The sequence below is a fragment of the Ovis aries genome, chromosome 1 (genome assembly GCF_016772045.2).
Source record: "Ovis aries strain OAR_USU_Benz2616 breed Rambouillet chromosome 1, ARS-UI_Ramb_v3.0, whole genome shotgun sequence".
NCBI lineage: Eukaryota > Metazoa > Chordata > Mammalia > Artiodactyla > Bovidae > Ovis > Ovis aries.
The window spans coordinates 104,543,844-104,562,319 of record NC_056054.1 but is presented as its reverse complement, the minus strand read 5'-3'; the positions used below and the strand labels follow the sequence as shown (position 1 = coordinate 104,562,319).

The window sequence follows — 18,476 nt, the reverse complement described above, 5'->3', positions numbered from 1 at the left end:
TTAGCATAAATAAAGGTTTTATTGGTCAGTTTGGGTGACTGACACACTGACAGACCTTCAATTCACTGTTCCACACACCCAAGGTCCTGAGGTGGCAGGAAGACAACTAAGCCCATTAATACCAAGCAAAGGGTGGGAAGTGGAAAGAATCTAAAGGTCTCTGTGATTAATTAACAAGGCTACCGGGACCGGAACCAACGTCCTAGGAACAAATCCAGGATGGAAGAGGAATCATCCAAGGATGGAGGTGTTGGTGATTCTGGACCTAAGGGAAAGAGTGATACACACAGGCTAAATGAAGGAGACTGGAAAGAGGCAAAGGAGGGCAGCAATGTTTAATGGTAGGAGAGCAACAGTTTCCCTTTCCCATGGAACTAAGAGATGGATCCCTTTGATTTATACTCTTCACTTACCATCTCTAGGACTGCCGCCTGCCTCTTGATGGGTTACTGTGGTCTCTTTCCGGCCCTCGCTGTCCACCACAGTCCGGCGCTCCTCTATAGTCTACAAGAAGAAGTCCCCCCACCATATCCCTAACATCACTAAAGGTGGGTTCACTTGTTTCTTTACATAGTCCCCCTTTCCAGAACATTCTCTGGTCACAGCTGCCTTTACCCATCTCTCCCAACTCACCCCATCTGGCTTAGTGATCTTGGTCACAGAGACACTCTTGAAATAGGTTTTGGGTTGGGGCTGCAGAACTGGGCCAAGACCCTCCTGAGAAACCTGGGAATCAAGATCTAGAAGGGCACAGAAAGGAAACAAGAAAGAGTCCAAAGCGAAGAAGGGGACAAATGTGGCAGACAGAAATTTCAGGGAGGGACACCAAAGGGCTGGTAAATGTCCTCTCCCTCCAGACTTACCATTGTCTTCTCTGGCTCTAGAGTGGGGGGTCACAGGCCACGTATCATCGAACTGTAGAAGAAGCCAAAGTAGGTCAAATGACACCTTTCAATCTGAAGTTTGAGGGGCCCCAGAACCCAGCCTATTTCCAAGTTCCAAAACTACTTTTTTTTTTTTTTTTCAGGAGAAATGATCCCAGCAGGATGGCTTTCTTTACTCACTCCCCCTCCTTCCTACCTGATTCATGTATTTCTCTACCAAAAAAGCATTCCTGAACTGACACTTTTCTGTCCTCCTTCAAACATTTCTGCTTTCTCCAAGCATCGTCTACAGTAATTTTTAACAAAAAGCAGAACTCCCATTTCCTCCCAAAGAAAATCCTACACAAAGCTTAATATAGAAAACAGACAAATACAACCCAAGTCTGTTAGATTCCAGCAAGGTTTCCAGTCTTTGCAGTCTTCTCCACAGCTCCCACTTCAGGCCCAGATGTACTCACCCTATGAAAAGGTCTCTGGGGGCCCCAGTCTGGTGCTGGTTTGGGGGATTCAGATCTTGCATCACTCTCCAAGCCCCCACCAAAGATCTTGGGCTGGTGACTATCTGGATACTTAAGCATTGAGTCCCGAAGCGTCTGTCCTTCCTGCCGTCTCTCACCAGGTGTCTCTGACTCAGGACCTGGAAGTTCTGCAGAAAGGTGGCAGGTGGATGCTGGGAGTAGGAAAGGACTTGGGCTCTTTTAAATCTCCTTGAAATCATCAGCTTTCTCACACTTCCCAACACCCCCAACTACTCTCTGCAAGTCTTTTTTTTTCACCCACCGACCCAGTAGAAACCACAGGTTCTTCCCCAGGAGCATCCACACACCAGGAGGGCGGGAAGGCAAGGTCCAGGCCCCCATCTCGCTGAAGATGTTGTTGAAATCCCGTACTAGGTCATCAAAGCCGAAGTTATCGTGGAAACGCATTCCTCCTCCCGGGCTGAAGCTGAAGCCAAAGCTAAATTCCTCAGGGGGCTGGGGACCCTCAAACCTCGAGTTCCCACGGCCCCACGTGACTCCTTCTTCTTCCTCTTCCTCATCATCTTCGTCTTCATCGCGAGTCATTCCTCCAAAAAAGGGATCTCTGTGGCTAGGGGTGGAGGCAGATTAGCCACCAAAATTTCAGCACTTAAACCATAGCATCAGCTAAGACTCGACGAGTAGGACAAGAGTTGGGATCTGAGGGCCTGGAGTGAGGGTAGAGGACTGGCCATCGGGTTTGTTTTGCTTCATCAACGTCAGTCCTCACCTGGTGCCCCACCCCACCCCGCCCCGCCCCCAGCGCTTCCCTGCGGCTTTTCTTAAGTGTTTCCCAGCCCCTGCCCTCCCCCAAGGTCTTGCTCACTTGTCCTCGACTCCAGAGCCCATTGTCTTCCCCACCCGGTCCCCTGTTACATCACCCTAAACTGGAGAAAAGCTTAAGCGGCTGTTTCTTCTCTTAGCGACCGCCCTGGTTACTGTCGGGGGGTGAGTGTTCAGTGTTGACCTTTTTTTCCCCGCAGGAGTTTTAGGAGGGTAGAAAAGGATGTTTTTCCAAAAATAGGGTGTCCAGGGTCAAGCTCCCCTCCGAGTACTCCCGCCCCTCCGTGTCTGGCCGGAATCCGCTCTCACCTCCGAGGTCCAGAAAAGCCGAAAAAGCCCCGAAAGAGGTCAAAAAGGCTCATTCCCGTAGTGGGACTCGAACCTTTGAAGCCCACAGCGGGTAGCAGCCAGAGCTACGCTGTCGGAAATTGAGCGAAGCGTCAGACCACGCTGCCGGAAAGCAAGCATGCGATCGCACACTGTCGTAAAACAACCGTAAGCCGGACGTCGCTGAGGGGCGGGGCGGGCGATCCTATCAAATTCTAAAGGCTTTCACTTTTGCCCCCACCTGCTTCCTGTGAAGGGAGCGGGCGTACTGAGTTTTTATTTCCCAACGAACACTTGCCCTCTAAGCCAATTCTTTAGGCCGACCAACCCACTCCAGTAGGGTTTCGAGGGTTTGACGCTTGATGGCACTGGAGACAGCCGCCAGAGGGCACTCCACCCACAGAAATTAACCGGACCCAGACCCTTCCTCATTGCAGACTCACCACACCCACGGACCAGTGTTCTGCCTTAAACCCACCCGCTCCCTTCTTTCATCGTTTGTTTCTCGCCTGACTTAAGTCTAGTATTAGAGGAATGGACAAAATGTATCAAGCTCCTTCTACTTTAATAATGACATCCCCAGAGTAAAAGACACAGGAATGCATGGATTTAACTTCATCTCTCCAGCTATTAAGTAGTTTGCCAACGTAGGCTCTGCAACCATCAGAATAAACTTTGTGAGAGCGCAAGGGAAATCTAGTCAAGTTTTGGGAAGGAAGAATTTGGAGGTGTAAGTGTCCCCTTTTGCCTATCAGTGACTTTCAAAGCCTCTCCCCCTCTCTGTGCCCTCACCTCCTTCCCAAACCTGGCCTTGCTCCAGCCTCCTCCTCTTCAAGGGTGTGGATATTAGCTATGTGAAATGAAAACACTCAAACAGCAAGATCTACTGCTTCAGTTTTGCTAGCCAACAGTGCATATTTCGCACTCATTTCTTTCCAGTTCATTTGCACGGACCCATCTAAATTAAACTTTGATTCTATCAATACAAAGCGATTTCTTTCAGTTCTTGGTTAATCCTCTCCCTTTCCACCCAGTATCAGCTATCCCACTCCCTTCACTGCCTACAATCTGCTACAGATGACGGAAATGAACATTTGCAATGATTCTTTACAGGCACCACTGTGAAATTTTTGAGGGAGGGCGAGGGAATCCCCTCAAGGGCAGCACATTAAGGTCAGAGGAGTTCTTAAAGGGCGAAGATTTCGTTTTTATTCCACCGCCTTCGGGGCCTGCTAGAGAAGGCCCAGTTGGTACAGTAATATTTATTCACCAAGCTGGTCATCGACGAGACTGAGGACATCCTAGACGGAGCAAGAATGGGCAGAGGCTGAAGGTAGAGGTTTTCTTTTTATATATACAAGACACATTAATCCATTAAATTTGAGGACACAGTACAAAAAAAAAAAAACCACTTCAACTAATTCATCTGACAATGCTGTTCATATTCATGACGCCATTTTTTGTTGTTGTTTTGTTTCCTAATAATAAAGGAGGAGACTTAGGGCTGTTGGGCTGATATATATTTGGGGGTCCCCCCTCCCCACCTCACCCACACACCACCAGGGTGAACAGGAGGAGGAGAAGAGAGGGCAGGGCCCACAGCAAAGTTTCATAATCTTGAATGCAAGGGAGGAGGAAGAGAGGAAAGGAAGAAAAAAAAAAGGAGAAAATACAAATCCTATAATACATACAACAGAGTGGGGATGGTATGGGAATGGGACAGACATGAAGCTGAGGCATGGGGTGGGCCGCTGGGGGTGGGGGGTAGCGGAAGCCCCCCACATTCTTTTCTCTCTTTGATGCTGTTTCCATAGTTGCCAGGCTGAGAAGCCCTCTCAGAAGATGGGACCGGGAGAAGAGGATCGGGGCCTCAGTTGGCCCCCCAGCTGTAGCTGTTGTAGGCAGACTTGTTGGTCTGGGGCTTCTGCGGGATGGAGCTGGTCTGGCTACGTTGCCCGCTGCCCGTCTGCAGGGGAATGGGAGGGTGAATGGGGAGGAAAAAGATGTCGAGTTAGTGGGACAAACTTATGACATCTTCAAGTGGAGATTTAGAAATTGTTTTACTCTCCCATTCCCCTGGCTTAGAAACTACTCTGAAGCTTGCTTCTCAACCGTCAGAAATTTGGTTTATACGGCAGTTAAGAGCACCTCTGACAAATAAAAAAGCAGCTATAAACTTTAAATAAGGGAAAGATGAAAAGAGTGCAGGATACTTTTGGAGACAAGATAGTGAATCAGTTCTACTCATTTTCAATTCCACCTCCCCCCACCCTCAAACCCATCCTCTCCTGTTCCAGAAGGCTATTCTCTAGAGAGAATTATGGCCTCTTGGAGATGGGTAATCACAAGGTGATTTCACTTTCATTGATCCCTATAAATGCCTCAATTTGGGTATCTGTAGTTGAGAGCAAGGAAGTCCTTACTCTAGCTTCTCAAACCACCTATGAGGAAGGGGGAGAGGTCACTTGCACCACCCCAGGGTTCCCCAGCCCTATCACCCTTCACATCTGCGAGCCTATTTCAGGGAAGATAAGAGAGTCTGAGGCCCCAGGCTCCAGATGCTGTTCCAAGAATCCTTTCCATTCCAGTAACCAAGTGTTTCAAAAGTCAGGGAAGGGTAGAAAGAAAAAGAGAGCATTGAGGAGGGGAGGACAAGAGAGGAATGGGAGGCCAGAGAGCTCAGCAAGGTGTTTGTGTTTGTGTATCCCGACTTGTGACTGTGCAATCTCTTCTCTTCAAGTTCCCTGAGACTGTGGAGGTGAAATGGGGACTGAAAAGGAGTGGGTTCAAGCATATCATCATTCAGTTTCATTACCTGCTCCTCCTGCTGGCGCTGGCAACAGAGAATCATCTGCAAATATGGTAGCTGAGGCAGAACCAGGATATATGGAAAATAAAGGGACAAACTTTGACAATAGAACTCCACCATTAGAAGGGAAAGCTGTACTGTCAGGGAAGGGGGAAGGCTGGGGAGGTTAAGAGGGAGGCGTGAGCCAGGCCTGATGGGATGAGGGCAACTGTGCTATGGGAAGAGGTGGAGGAGAGAGGCGCCAACGGCATCGGGGGTGAGGCTGCCGTCTGGCCCTCCTCTGACGCACCCTTTGCCGGCCACTCGTGTTATGTGCGCTGTGTCTGTATGTGCTGTGTGCCCATGGCTGGCGCTGGGGAGGGCGGGGTGAAGGTGGCGGTGAGGAAGGGTAAGAAAAGGAAAGGGGAGGTAGTTTTAGGGATAGGAAGGAAGAGGAAGGGAAAGGAAAGAGGGGGAAGGGCTATTACCTGGCCATCCTGCTGCAGGTGATGGTGAAGGATCTGGGAGTGCGGCTGCTGATGGGGAGTCAGGATGTGCATGAAGGGGGCAGGTGGGTAGGCAGCAGCTGTGGCCGGATTGATGGGCCCCCCACTTCCTAGGGCTGAAGGCAAGTTGAAGGAGGCAGCAGGAGTACCGGAATGAAAACCTTGTTTCTCAAAGGACTGCTATCCAGGAGAAGAGGAGGAGAGAGAGTGAAAGGATCAGCAAACTCCTCCTTGGAATTTCTGAATCTAAGATCCCCCACCCTGAGAGAGCAGCATGGTGTCACAGAGGAAAGCTGCACCTGAAGTCAGATAGTCAGGTCTCAGCCTCAGTTCGGTCTTTAATAGCTGTGTGATCCTGGAAAAGTCTCTCAGCCTGTTTTCTCTTACATGAATCAGGGATGCTATTAACCCCTCACTTGTAAGGACCAAATAAGAGGACAGATGTGAAATCACTTTGTGAAATCTAACATCATTCATGAACACAGTGAAATATGTTGACTACTATTAGCACAACCTCTGGAGTTGGGTGAAAATTAGAACTTGTTGGATATTAAAAAGAAAATGAATACACACTGAGGTATCTTGAGTGTTAATGGTCTTGGTTATGAAGCACTCCACCACAACTCCTAACACTTTACCTGGAACTTTTAATTCTTTATGGTGTGTGTGTGTGGGAGCAACACAATACTAATCTGTGCATAATCTGGATGCCTCGCTTTAATTACTGAGCTGTGTTGTATCCTTTCCCACTCTGTTACAGACTTACAAAGAATGGCAAGACTAGTTTCCTTTCATTCTGTATCTAGTCTCTGAGAAACTTATGAAAAGGTTGGGAGTAAGTAAAGGGCCAGGAAAACTTGCAGTAAACGACATGACATCACAACAATTTACCACACTTCACCTTCCTGTAACATTTTTCTTGTTTTTTTCCAAGAGGGCTAACTTTAAACTTCAAGAACTCACTCACTTTCTAGTAGAATGGGTTTCCTGATACCTCTCTTAAGAGGACTGTTCTTGTTCACTGTATTTTCCCGCCCTTTGGCCATATGGCTTGTGGGATCTTAGTTCCCCTACCAGGGATTGAACCCAAGCCCATGGCAAGGAAAGTGCCAAGTCCTAACCACCGGACAGCCAGGGAAATCCCTGCAACTCCACCTCCTCGATGTCCATCTCTTTCCAGTTCTATCCAGAGCCAGGCACCTACCTGGGTTTTGGAGTACACAGAACCCGAGATATCTGGCACGCCTGTATTACTGGAGGTGACTGACACACCTGGGGGAGGAGGAAACAGACAGGAGGATTAGCTCAGCTAACTGCCTGGCCCCATCCCTGGGAAATGATGATGTATGTGGCTTTTCTAGCGATAGCACTGCAAGGGAATTTTGGTCTGTTTTTCCAACTTCATGTCAGTCCTGAGGAATAAGAGCTCATGACACAAAAAGGTTCCCTAAGGGTTTCTCTTGCCCTTTCCGATGTATATCGTTTATGTGAGAGTGAGGTGTGGTGTTTTTGGGAGCACCAGGGAATATAGCCAAACTTCACTAGCCTATGGCTTTCAAAACTCTCTGTGCCAAAGCCCAACAGGACTGTATTAAACTTTTCATGTCCTTTTCAAATCTGTCAGCCCAAACTCCACTCAGTTCTGCAGTCTTGCTGCTAAGTGGGCTCAAAATTCATGCCTCCACAGCATAAGGAAAGTACTGAAGGAGCAGTTCAGTTCAACCCCCAAAAGCACTTTCATTCTCAGAGCCTCAGTTTACTTGGTCCAGCTTCCCTATTGTCTTGGTACTACCAGGCTACATACTTAGGATTTAAAGAGCAAATTTCCATTTACTCAATTTAAGCCTAAGTGTGGAGAGGAGAGAGGGTAGACAGGGTTAGGCTCTTATAGCCTAGGCGGAACACAAAATCCAACTGTCATTCTAGTTTACAATTTCAGCTTTTCCATGGGGTAGAAGCTCTAATCCATACTCCAGCAACTTTTGTGTTTCCTATTGAAAAACTGCCTACCACCATTATGATTTTATGGAAACCAAAACAGTACAATTCCCCATTTTAACCTGTACTCCTTAAACTGAAATACACATACTGTACCTCCCAGGGTATGGTGGCAGTAAGAACAGGAAAAAAAGCCATCAGGTAAAATAACCCAGCATCTTACTAGCGAAACTGTATGCAAATATTGAAGAAAAAAGTAACTGAAATTTTACTAGGAATTTAAAGCTTGTTTTCTAAAGATCTGTTAAATCTCAGAGAGATAAAACGAGACTTCAGAAAAACATTGTGCTTCAGGCTGGGTCTTTGGATTTTCCTCTGCTGTTAGGAGCACTTTGATGAGTTTTTTAGAACTAAACTGACGGAGTCACGCCCACGCATGCACACGCACACACACACACACACACTGATGGAGTCACAAGTGAGGAATCCTCCATTTACCCACAATTCCATAGCAATCTCCATTCAAACGCCGAAATCCAAGTCCTCCCTAGACCAAGGCAGCCTTCAAAAGCTAAGCCCACCTTGGACAGCCACTTTAGAATCTTCCCAATAGAAGTGGCGTTTACCCTGGAAAACCCTCCCGTAAGTCCAGACAGTTTCAGGGAGGAACAAACACAAACTAGGAAAAGAAACGAATTAGAGCCACTAATGGCTCAGTGATAAAGAACCTGCCTGCCAATGCAGGAGATGCCGGTTTAGTCCCTGGGTCGGGAAGATACCCAGGAAGAGGAAATGGCAACCCACTCCAGTATTCTGTCCATGGAGATGCCATGGACAAAGGAGCCTGACGGGCTACAGTCCGTGGGATCGCAAAAGAGTCAGACACGACTTAGCAACTAAACAGCAACAGAAACCAAGCATGAGAAAATACTTCCCCATCTTCAAAGTATCAACTCTACATTTTAATGGCACTGGAGTAAAAGGGGACAAAGTAGGAACTAATCAGGTAGTTTTTTCCCCTTCCTTTTTTAGCTCTCAGGTGCCCATTTGGCAAATCACTGCTAACAGGCATAACTTTAAGAACAGGAGCTCATTTATGGAAAAAGCTAAGCTAACAAGGAGGTCTGTGTGGAAGGGTTCAGAGTAAGGTGTAATGGACAGGAAACCAGAAGAGACAATGACCTTTACAGTGAAGCTTCAAACAGCTTGCCAACACCCCTTGGTCATCCCATACAGAATGGGAGAAATGGCTGTTCTCAAGTCTAGTGGTAGGAAGGAATTTAGTTCCAATGTGCACTTAAATGGTCTCATTCTTTCTAGAGGCTGGACTGGCTCAAAAACAGCTTCTAGTCTAGAAGACTTGATTGGGCTACTGGTTCAAACAACTGGAGATGCAGAAAAAAATAAGAGTGTAGTAGCCCTAAATGGCCTCAGTGTAAGCATTTGAGACCCTAGAAAATAGGCATTCATTTCCCTACCTACTGTTCATCAATTAGAAATCTCAGACTACAGAGTTTTGCTTTCCTTCCAACAGTCAACATCCCCTGGTTAATCCACACTCCCAAGCAGTGATGATCATACAAAAACACAATGTGGATGGCGGGGAGGAGAAACAAGAAGAAACCTCTCCCAGCCTGGCAACCCCTGAAAAGGCTGGGCACACTCAAAAGACAAAATTACTTCAGAGAGCTGGGAACAAATACAAAGGTGGTCAAATATCTGGGTTTCCAATTAACCAAGGACGGAGTTCTCACTGTCCAAGTTAACCCTCTGAATGAAGGGCATTAAGAGGGGATGAGAATTTCCGTAACCCAACAAGTGCGAATTGACTAATAATCCACAATCCCTAAAAAGCCATCAAGGGACTCTAAGAACAATGTTCCAGGCTAGAAGAGCTTCCATAGCCCGAGTCATCAACTAGCTGGTCACGCAAGACTTCATCAGATCTCAGCCAGCCATGTGGCCTCTGGGAAGCAGATGTGGGTACTAAACCTGGAAGATACTTTCATAACAACAGTTCTGAACACCATCTCCTTAGCCTTTCACAATGACATGACACTAACTTTTCTGTCCTTTCCTCTCTGCTTATGTCAGAGACAAGGGGACGATCTAAACTGTAAAGTGAAGAGCTATAAGCAGCATGGAGAATGGGGAGTTTTCTACAAATAGCTTTCTTTACCAGCTAATCAACAGGCTGAGGACTGAGGCCACTTCCCCTCCCCCACCTTAATAGATTCACCATACTGAAAAGTTAATGGTTCTTTGACTATGCTGGGGTTTGACTGAAAAGGCCACCCTCCACCCATAGCACAACATTGGCTCCTAGTGTCCAGAAAGACATGCACGGAAAGAACGCCAGAGTTAGCTAAAGAAATACCACAGTTTATTGAAGACTACAAATATTTTGTTACAAGTTTAAACTACATGCCTTCCAGAAATCAAAAGCAACAGCAGGTGTGTGCATTGATGCTTCGGAGGAGGTGCTGCACCGCTTGAATTCGAAATGGGTAAGACAGGGTCAGACACACATGGGGGAGAGGGAAATGAGGCAAGGGCAAGTTCAAAAGCCCAGAAGGTATCCACCAACTCATTCCCCCAAGCCACGCAGGCCATGGCCACAGCTCAGCAGGCTCTCCTCAGTGGTCTGGTTTCTGAAACAAGACTTCAGTGCAAATTTATACACACACACAAAACACAGCCCCCAGCCTTGGGCCAAATTAGCTCTCTGCCGTCCAGAAATGCTTGTAAGGGGGTGGATATTTTCTTCCTAAAAGGAATCAAATACATAAAAATAAATGAATTTAGAGCTTGATGAGGAATGGGATGACAAGAGCCCTTTGCGGGGTTGGGAACTGGGGGTTCTCAAAGGGTATAGGTTTCTGAAATCTTAGGGAAAAAGCTGGGATTTCCAAAATCCGGTAATGCCACCTTCTTATATTACCAATCATCTACCTCTTAAAATTCTTGACTCTGGTCCAGCTAAGACCTAAATCTAAATTCCTGTAATAGGGCCACTCCAAGACAAGAGCTTGTAAACCTCCCTACCAAGGACTGGGGCTGACCTGCTCAGATAGAGGGGTCCCTAGCCGCAAGGAGTCTGGGTATTAACTATTTAATCTCAGTGACTTATCTCAGGATTTCTTTAAATCTCAACCCACTGTAAGTCATACAACAGAGTTCAAAGCTCCACATGACTGATAGTTTCCAGACCTACTGAGCTCTTTCTCAGCTCAGCTTCCCAGTTATTGAAAACACCTTGGACAAGTTTAACCATCTGGAGCCCATACAAGGGTGAAGAACACAGATGCAGCTCCATCCAAACCACTGTGAAACCATAACTGAACTAAGAATTTTAAAGAACAACCCTCAACCTCAACCCCAAGCAATGGCAACCACCTACTCTCCATACACAACTACAAGGCACTGAGAAAAGTAGACAGAATAGTTTTATTCAAAACCTCTTACTTCCTGTCCCCCTAAAACAGACAGTAGGTGTCAGGTATGGGAGCAAAGGATAGGATAAATATCTTTAGGTCAGCGTCCATTCAGAGAATCCCCGTATTTCCCTCCCTGCCCTGAGCTGTACAGTGGACTTTGCAAAAAAACCAGCCACACAAATGAAGGAACCCAAAGGTCCAACTCTCCCTCTACCGAGCATTTGTGCCCTACTCCTTTCTTTCCACATCTTAGGCCCTCTAGATAGGGAATAAAATGAGGGGCCACATGAGGAAAGTTGTACTATAAAGAGATTTCAGCCAAACCTACCACAGCGTGCTAGCTAAGAATCCATTTAACTCTTCTATTCAGTGAATGAATATATCACCTACTGTACTTACCAGTACCTTAAATGTTAACACCTGCCCCCGACTGAAAAATCTCAGTAAAATCTTGCTTGGATTTGGGTGGGCCCCTTGCTTCCCACCCAAAGTTTAGGCCAGCCAACATATTCTAATAGCCAATTTGCGCCCCAGGGCATTCTTGTCATGAGTAATGAATACATGTTCTACTATGAAGCTCCTCCGTTGGTGCTGCTCAGACAGAAACCCAAGTCAGACAAACATGAACAATCATACCTGGAGCAGCAGCACACCCTTACAGCCCTACTTTTCTCAAGCTTCGAATCTTCCTCCCTGAAACTCATTTAATAACATCCCAATGACAGCCAGGGTCAAGGTGAGCTTACCAGTGTTGTATCCATGAGACCCATAACCACTTGGCTGTTGGAAAGGGGTGGCTGATGCATTCACACTGACATTCACACCATGCTGCTTGGAAGAGGTAGGAGCCACCTGAAGAACAAAAGGCCAGCACTACAGTGAAATGGCGGCAAAGTACCATTTTAACCCACTCCAGAGATTGGGCATTCAAGATGGCTACCCATCCTGATGCAGGCTGTCCCGTTGGTTTAGCAAAATGGCTCAGGGAATGAATGACAGTCTGAGGGAAGCAAAGCTATACATTCCCCCTTTAGCCATTTCTAACAAGAGGTAGTCCCTTATCCCAATACCACCTATCCCGCCCCAATCCCTCTCCCAGGCCCGAAGTGGGAATTGTTCCTCCTTTTCATCATTAAAGAGTCATCTAGCTTCGAAAGTTGCTAGGATAGTGTCAAGCATTCTTCACTACAAGTAAAGACCAAGTCCATGCACTTACAGGGAACACAGCAGGCCCATACTGGAAGGTGCTGGGGAGGCCAGGAACCCCTGTGTAGTATGGCAGGCTGGTGTAACTGTAGCCAGGAGGCAGCGCCGGGTTCAGGAATGTCTGCTGCGTGGTGTGGTGAGTCTGCGTCTGGTTCTGTTGGGGTTGGGCCAAGGTTGTGGCTGGGGCGGGGGAGGAGGCATCCCCGCGGCCGAACTTTGTGAGGTCACCTGTGAAAGGAGAGGCTCAATGTATCTTGACTCTTTTACTCCCCACATCAATGCAGAATTACCTCTTCTGGTTTCACATGATCCAGGACAGCCTTGGTTAAACTTCAATTCTGTGAATTTTATTTTTTTGAGGCTCCATTTAGCATTGCTCAGGACACACACTGCACAGTGCCAGTCAAGGACTAATAACGCATGGCTGTGCAACGCTGTGGCAGAGCCAAGCTTCCAGAATAAAGCTCCTATATGGTTTCTCTGCCCACCTGTGTTCTTTCATCTCTTCCCTACCCCACCCCCTACTTCCTCTCTCTGCTTCTCCTCCATGGAGAAAACTCCATATTGGACCTGAAAAACAATCATAGTCAATAAGGACAACAGGTCAGGCCTATAGCCTGGCAAGGCAATAAGACTGCCATGTAAGTAGGGAACAGGAGCAGAGATGAGCAAAGGAAGGCCAGTTCAACCACTATACTTATTCTGAATCTACCAACCCTCTACCAACCCTGATTCATGACATCCATTTTGTATAATATTTCTGTCAAAGATCTTAATTAAGGTGAAAACTGGATCTACTAATCAGGTTTCTGCCACCAATACCAACACAGCTTCCCTTTATTCAGCCCCATCCCAATCCTACCAGAATAAGGGTTGCTGGCCAGGCTACCATCCCTCCCAGTCAGCGGAGTGGTGGGTGTGGGAAATGGGATGCTGTAGTAATCCTGAAAGACAGAAATAAAAGAGAAGAGACTCAGTGCCACTCATTATTGGCATGACACATCATACAAGGTGAGAAGCAAGAGAATGTTGGAGAACTGCAGTTTATCCAGCCATTAATGAACTGGCAAGAGCTAGCACAAACTCCGTATTATTCTTGCATACACTGTCCCCCCTGCCTGGCCATGGGGATAGTCAGGCAAGGTCTACAAGTATGCCCACCAGGAAAACGCTTCAAGTCCATCAATACCAATAATCTAGATAAATTCTAAACCTCTAGATATAACCCCTAATAGTCTATTGCTATTGAGAAAATACATCTTCCTTCTAGAATTCATTAAAGTGTTTGAGACATAAAGGAAGCTTAAAATATGTCTAAGATGCCACAACTCTTTTTATTTTAAAGTGACTTTCTGTTAGAATCACTCTTTAAGTACATTCTAATATATCTTAAAGTATGCATATGGAGGTATGGGTTGAAAAAAAGCCAAGTCTGTGACTCATCAAGTAAACATCTGGAATAATTCAAACATTAATTTAAGATCACTTTCTTTCCCTAAGCTCTACAACCATACACTCACCAATGGAAATCTTGTCTGAAGCATCTGCAAGTCATCATAACCATATACCTGTGGCTGAAAAATACAAACATGTTAACAATATTAATGGGAACTTGTCGTGATGGTAGCAAACCAAGGAACTAAGAGACAAGATAAATCAACAGAACTTTCATCCTCATTCATGAGAAAAAAGAGGACATAGATTATTTCCTTCATTTTCTTTAAGAAATGAAATGCAAAGAGATTGCATGATTCATGAACAGCCTTAAAGTTTTCCTTGAGCTACATATTGATTCAACTAGGCTGTCCTCTGGGTAGCAGTGGGGTACATAAGTCACACATGAATAGTTAACTTTATTTTACCAGTCTTTTTCTCCTTTAGCCTTCAAAATATGGCTTAAAATTTATCTCTCTCAGAAAGGATTCACATTTTATTCTACTGGGTGCTAAGGTAGTGTTTTAACTATTTAAAAAGTGCTACTGGATATTTCATTTGTATGATAATCTAAACTCTCTGAAGGCAAAAACAGGTGTTTTGGGGTTTTTTGGGGGGAATCTTTACAATGCTGTGTGAGTTTCAGGTGAGTAGGTTCTCATATATCCACTCCCTTCCCATTTATCTCTCCCTTCCTGTATCCCCTGGTAATCATAAGTTCGAAAAACAGGTATTTAAAAAAAATGTTTTGAAATAAATATCCTTCATCTTAGTAAGCACTAAATACATGAACCTTGCACAAAACACAGCAAGACAAAAGGCTACTCCTGTTATTTACCTATTCTCAGAGAACCACAGACTAACTCAGGGAACTCTACTCTCATCAGGTCAGAGCCAGCACAGACCCCCAGGGATTAGGAATCAATCCAACTAGAGAAAATAATTTTCTAGGAAACTGTGAGGGATTCCAGTTAGACATTCGCCTTTGGCTTCTGAGGCCCAGTAATTGTTTCACACAGAGAAAATATACAACAGAGGACCTAGTCTAGGTTGAGTCTTTCCTCTTAAAAAAATTATCCCCCTCCCAAACTACAAAGATTAAAGACTACACATGATAACTGCTCATTTATTATGTACAGTCTTCCACCTGAAGTCACAGCAATAAAGACTAGGTATACCACCTTCGTCTTCTGGAAAAGATCATTCAGTCTCACTTACCGGGTAGGCATGTAACAGCCCTGGAGCCATAATATATGGATTAGGCAACAATGGCGGGACCCCAGGAGGGAGGTTGGGAGGAGCTTTTCCTAAAAGAGAAATTATATTTTTATGCTGTCACACCATCACTTTGCTCCTCCATCACAAAGGAAGGCAATCCAACTTCCACACAGGGTTACCTGAAGTCGTAGCAACTGAGCTTCGAGTGGAGGCTGTGACGGTAGAGTTGCTGCCTAGGCTGAGGCCCAAGCTACTGCCACTATTGAGACTGGAGGAGACACTGACCACTGGAGGGGGAGCAGAGACTGTGCTGGATGTGGTGGAGAAAGTGCTGGAGGAAGAATGGAGATTCGCCTCACTCTCCACGCTCGTGTGCTTCAAAAAGGCAGTGCAGTGGAAAAGAGGAGGAGGAAACAGTGATTAGTGTAACAGGTCAGGAAAGACATTCCCTTCTGTTGATTTTAGCACACCCACTTCCCAATTAAAGAGGCTGAGGAAGGGTATTGCGCATCCTCTGCCAAAGTAACTAGAAACTAGAATAAATGATTAAATACTCTCCAGCTACACATTCACCAAGATTTATCTGGTAAAGATGGTTAGCAACTGACCCACTGCACATCATCACCCTGTTCAAAAAGCAGTAGAGTGAGTAGGGACAAACTCCCCAGAAACCAATACTGACTGCCCAATAAGGAGACAAAAGATAAATTAGGTCTGAAAAATACATCATACCCTCCTCGCCCACTCTTCTTCACTAGGCTAACACAACAGACAAGTTCACAGGCTAGAAAAAAGTACAAGTTCTAATGCATTTAAACCTGAAATAGTGTACTGGAGGGAAGGAAGGAAGGAAGGAAGATCGCTCAGTCGTGTCCGACTCTTTGCGACCCCATGGACTATAGCCTACCAGGCTCCTCTGTCCATGGGATTTTCTAGGCAATAGTACTGGAGTGGATTGCCATTTCATCCTAAGAAAGCCTTAGCCCTCCTTACCTTGTCTAGGCTTTTGACAAAACAGATATGCTTTCCCTGAAACAGGTCCTTTTCAAGTGAGTTTTCTTCCTTACCATCTCAGCTTAATTCCACAAATATAGTTGTCACAAAATCACAACAGTGAAATTAATTCTTTAGCCAAAGTGCTCATCTGGCCTTTACTTTCATAGGATGCCTAGACTCAAACTGCTTATTTTCAGGACTCAGGGTTGGCAAATCCCAGAGTGAGAATGGCTGTATCAGTTAGAAAAAATATTCTTACAGAATTTATCGTAGCATATAAAGCCCCACCTAGTTTTAGTGTCTTTAAAAAATTTTAAAAAGTCATATACTCAGGAAAGCCATTTCCAGGGCTTTAAGACCTGGCCCACAGCTCAGCAGTATTTCTGGATTCTTCTGCCTTTCTTGGCTTCAAGAATACTTTTATCCCTTTTTCTGCAACCTTAGATCTGTTGTCATTTTGCCACCTCATGAACAAATTTTCAAGAGTTGCTTCTTGGGAAAATCTTATGGCTGGATAATTGTTTGAATGTAGTAAGACCACATTTCCTTTTACCACATTCACACTTACCAAAAGAGTGGATGTTGAAGTGCGCCCAGAAGATGTTGATGACGAAAGGGTATTCTGCTGAGTAGATAACGTGCTGTAAGGATAAAGTGGTTGCCATCAGCCACAGTGCTATGGTTATTCCCTGACGTGGAGCTTCAGTCAAGAACTGGGGACTAGGCTGGGGACTTCCCTAGTGGGTCAGTGGTTAAGAACCCACCTGCCAATGCAGGGGACACGGGTTCAATCCCTGGACTGGGAACTAAGACCCCTCATGCCTCAGGACAACTAAAGCTCATACACTGCAACTACTGAAGCCCGCATGCCCTAGAGCCTGTGCTCTGCAAGAAAAGAAGCTACTGCAATGAGAAGCCCGCACACCACAACTGGACAGTAACCCCTACTCCCTGCAACTAGAGAAAACCCATGTGCAGCAACGAAGAACTCACGCACTGCAATGAAGACCCAGTGCAGCCATAAAAATTAACAGGCCAGACACAGAGAACTAATTTGTGGTTGCCGAAGAGAAAGGGATAGAATTGGAGTTCTGGCTTATCAGATGCAAACTAGTATATACATAGAATGAACACACAGTAAGGCTCTACTGTACAGCACAGAGAACTATATTCAATATCCTGTGATAAACAATGCAAAAAATATAAAAAAGAATGTATGTATAACTGAATCATTTTCTGTACATCAGAAGTTAACACATCATAAATTAACTATCATTCAATTAAATAAAAAAAACAACCTAGGCAAAGAAGGCAGAATATGGGACCAAACAGATCTGAGATCGTAAGGTCAACACAATAGTCAGCAAGGGGTAGTGAGCAGAATCCAAAACCAGAATGGGTTTTGAAAAAGGGAAAAAAGCCTCTTCTGTCTTTATTTCCCATAGCTTGTAGGTCATCCACTTAGATAATGTGGTCTCTGCTAGGCAGAGAGGGTAAGACAGAACCAGAGAGCTGTTATTACTATTCACCAACCTAAACCTCCATCCTCACCCCAAATCACCTGCTGTGTTGTGTGGTGGTAGTATTTGGAATCTCCTCATTGTGGCTCAAGCCACCCAAGGAGGATGAGTGCTGATTGGTGGTCGTCAGTAAGGAAGCTGCAGATACCGTTTCACTGAGAGGGGGGATGCCAGAAGTGGAAGGTGAGTCAGATTTCACTGCAGAGCCCGTAGCACCTGGAAATAAAGACAGGAATTCACATCATCAGAGGAAGTTAAGAGGTAACGACAGTCCTAGGCTGTCCTGAAGACAAGAGTGTGAGTGTATAAGTTATTTAGTAATGGACTGGTGGCATTTAGGTGCAGTCTTTCTTTTTTTTAAATTTCACAGCACCAATCTCATTTGTCCAATAAAGGAAACCAAAAGGATTATCACTGTTACAAGACCAAGAACCTGAAATTTAGGAAGGTTTGAGATTAAACAGCAAGATAGAAAAAAATCAAGCTAAGAATAAAACCAATAGTTTTGATCATTGAGGCAGGGGTCTTTTCATGACAATCTACGACATGCAAAAATATTTTCAAAGGGGACTAAAAACACTGTAATTTAGAGGAAAAAGCCTGAGGACCCTCACCTTCAACAGATTGCGTGGTCTGTAACTGCGTGGCCTGCACAGAACTGAAGCCATTCTGGTAAGAAACAAACAGAAGAACAGATTAAGTTAGTACACTGACTCAGTTTAATTTCTGCCAACCAATTTCTTTCAGAGAAATTCTGCAAGTTAACAGAAGGATTAACATAATGTACACAACCCAAAGGAAAAACAACAAAAATTTTAAAACAACAAAAGATATACTGACGCTGTGTGACTCAGGGTAATAAGAGGCAATGCCCAAACTGCTGAAGAGATCCCGAACCCCAAACAGATAAAGGAGAGGTTG

The 18,476-nt window shown here is 45.3% G+C and overlaps 2 protein-coding genes and 1 non-coding gene across 53 annotated transcripts in view; all 3 read right to left on the bottom strand.

Annotated features, from left to right (window-relative positions):
* HAX1 (HCLS1 associated protein X-1) lies at nt 1–2,615 on the bottom strand. Of its 2 annotated transcripts, none has more exons than XM_042254637.1 (7): nt 2,495–2,615; nt 1,669–1,973; nt 1,343–1,530; nt 864–915; nt 634–740; nt 414–504; nt 1–265 (listed from the first exon to the last, which is right to left on the bottom strand). In XM_042254637.1, exons 1-7 carry the CDS (start codon nt 2,545–2,547, stop codon nt 180–182), a joined length of 882 nt encoding a protein of 293 aa, XP_042110571.1. In that variant the 5' UTR covers nt 2,548–2,615; the 3' UTR covers nt 1–179. The 2 variants fall into 2 exon arrangements, with proteins under 2 accessions (XP_042110571.1, XP_004002604.1); XM_004002555.5 differs by having other exon boundaries at nt 1,711–1,973.
* A 1,083-nt stretch (nt 2,616–3,698) lies between these two features.
* UBAP2L (ubiquitin associated protein 2 like) overlaps nt 3,699–18,476 on the bottom strand; it is a 44,021-nt gene continuing 29,243 nt past the window's right edge. For 8 of the 50 annotated variants that reach the window (XM_042254519.2, XM_042254569.2, XM_042254556.2 and 5 more), the window contains 13 exons: nt 18,170–18,224; nt 17,597–17,771; nt 16,604–16,676; nt 15,219–15,414; nt 15,040–15,128; nt 13,908–13,961; nt 13,250–13,331; nt 12,398–12,615; nt 11,928–12,033; nt 7,011–7,078; nt 5,789–5,986; nt 5,328–5,378; nt 3,841–4,478 (listed from right to left, as the gene is read on the bottom strand). In XM_042254519.2, the coding sequence (XP_042110453.1) occupies nt 4,383–4,478; nt 5,328–5,378; nt 5,789–5,986; nt 7,011–7,078; nt 11,928–12,033; nt 12,398–12,615; nt 13,250–13,331; nt 13,908–13,961; nt 15,040–15,128; nt 15,219–15,414; nt 16,604–16,676; nt 17,597–17,771; nt 18,170–18,224 (1,461 nt within the window). In that variant the 3' untranslated portion in view covers nt 3,841–4,382. Of the gene's footprint in view, nt 3,814–3,840; nt 5,379–5,788; nt 5,987–7,010; nt 7,079–10,105; nt 10,512–11,927; nt 12,034–12,397; nt 12,616–13,249; nt 13,332–13,907; nt 13,962–15,039; nt 15,129–15,218; nt 15,415–16,603; nt 16,677–17,596; nt 17,772–18,169; nt 18,225–18,476 lie in introns of those variants that run through there. The other 42 variants (XM_060414331.1, XM_060414339.1, XM_060414335.1 and 39 more) reach the window with 8 other exon arrangements.
* On the bottom strand, nt 13,412–13,546 carry LOC114111312 (small nucleolar RNA SNORA58). The gene has a single exon (XR_003587392.1). It is a non-coding gene; the product is annotated as a small nucleolar RNA SNORA58 (small nucleolar RNA).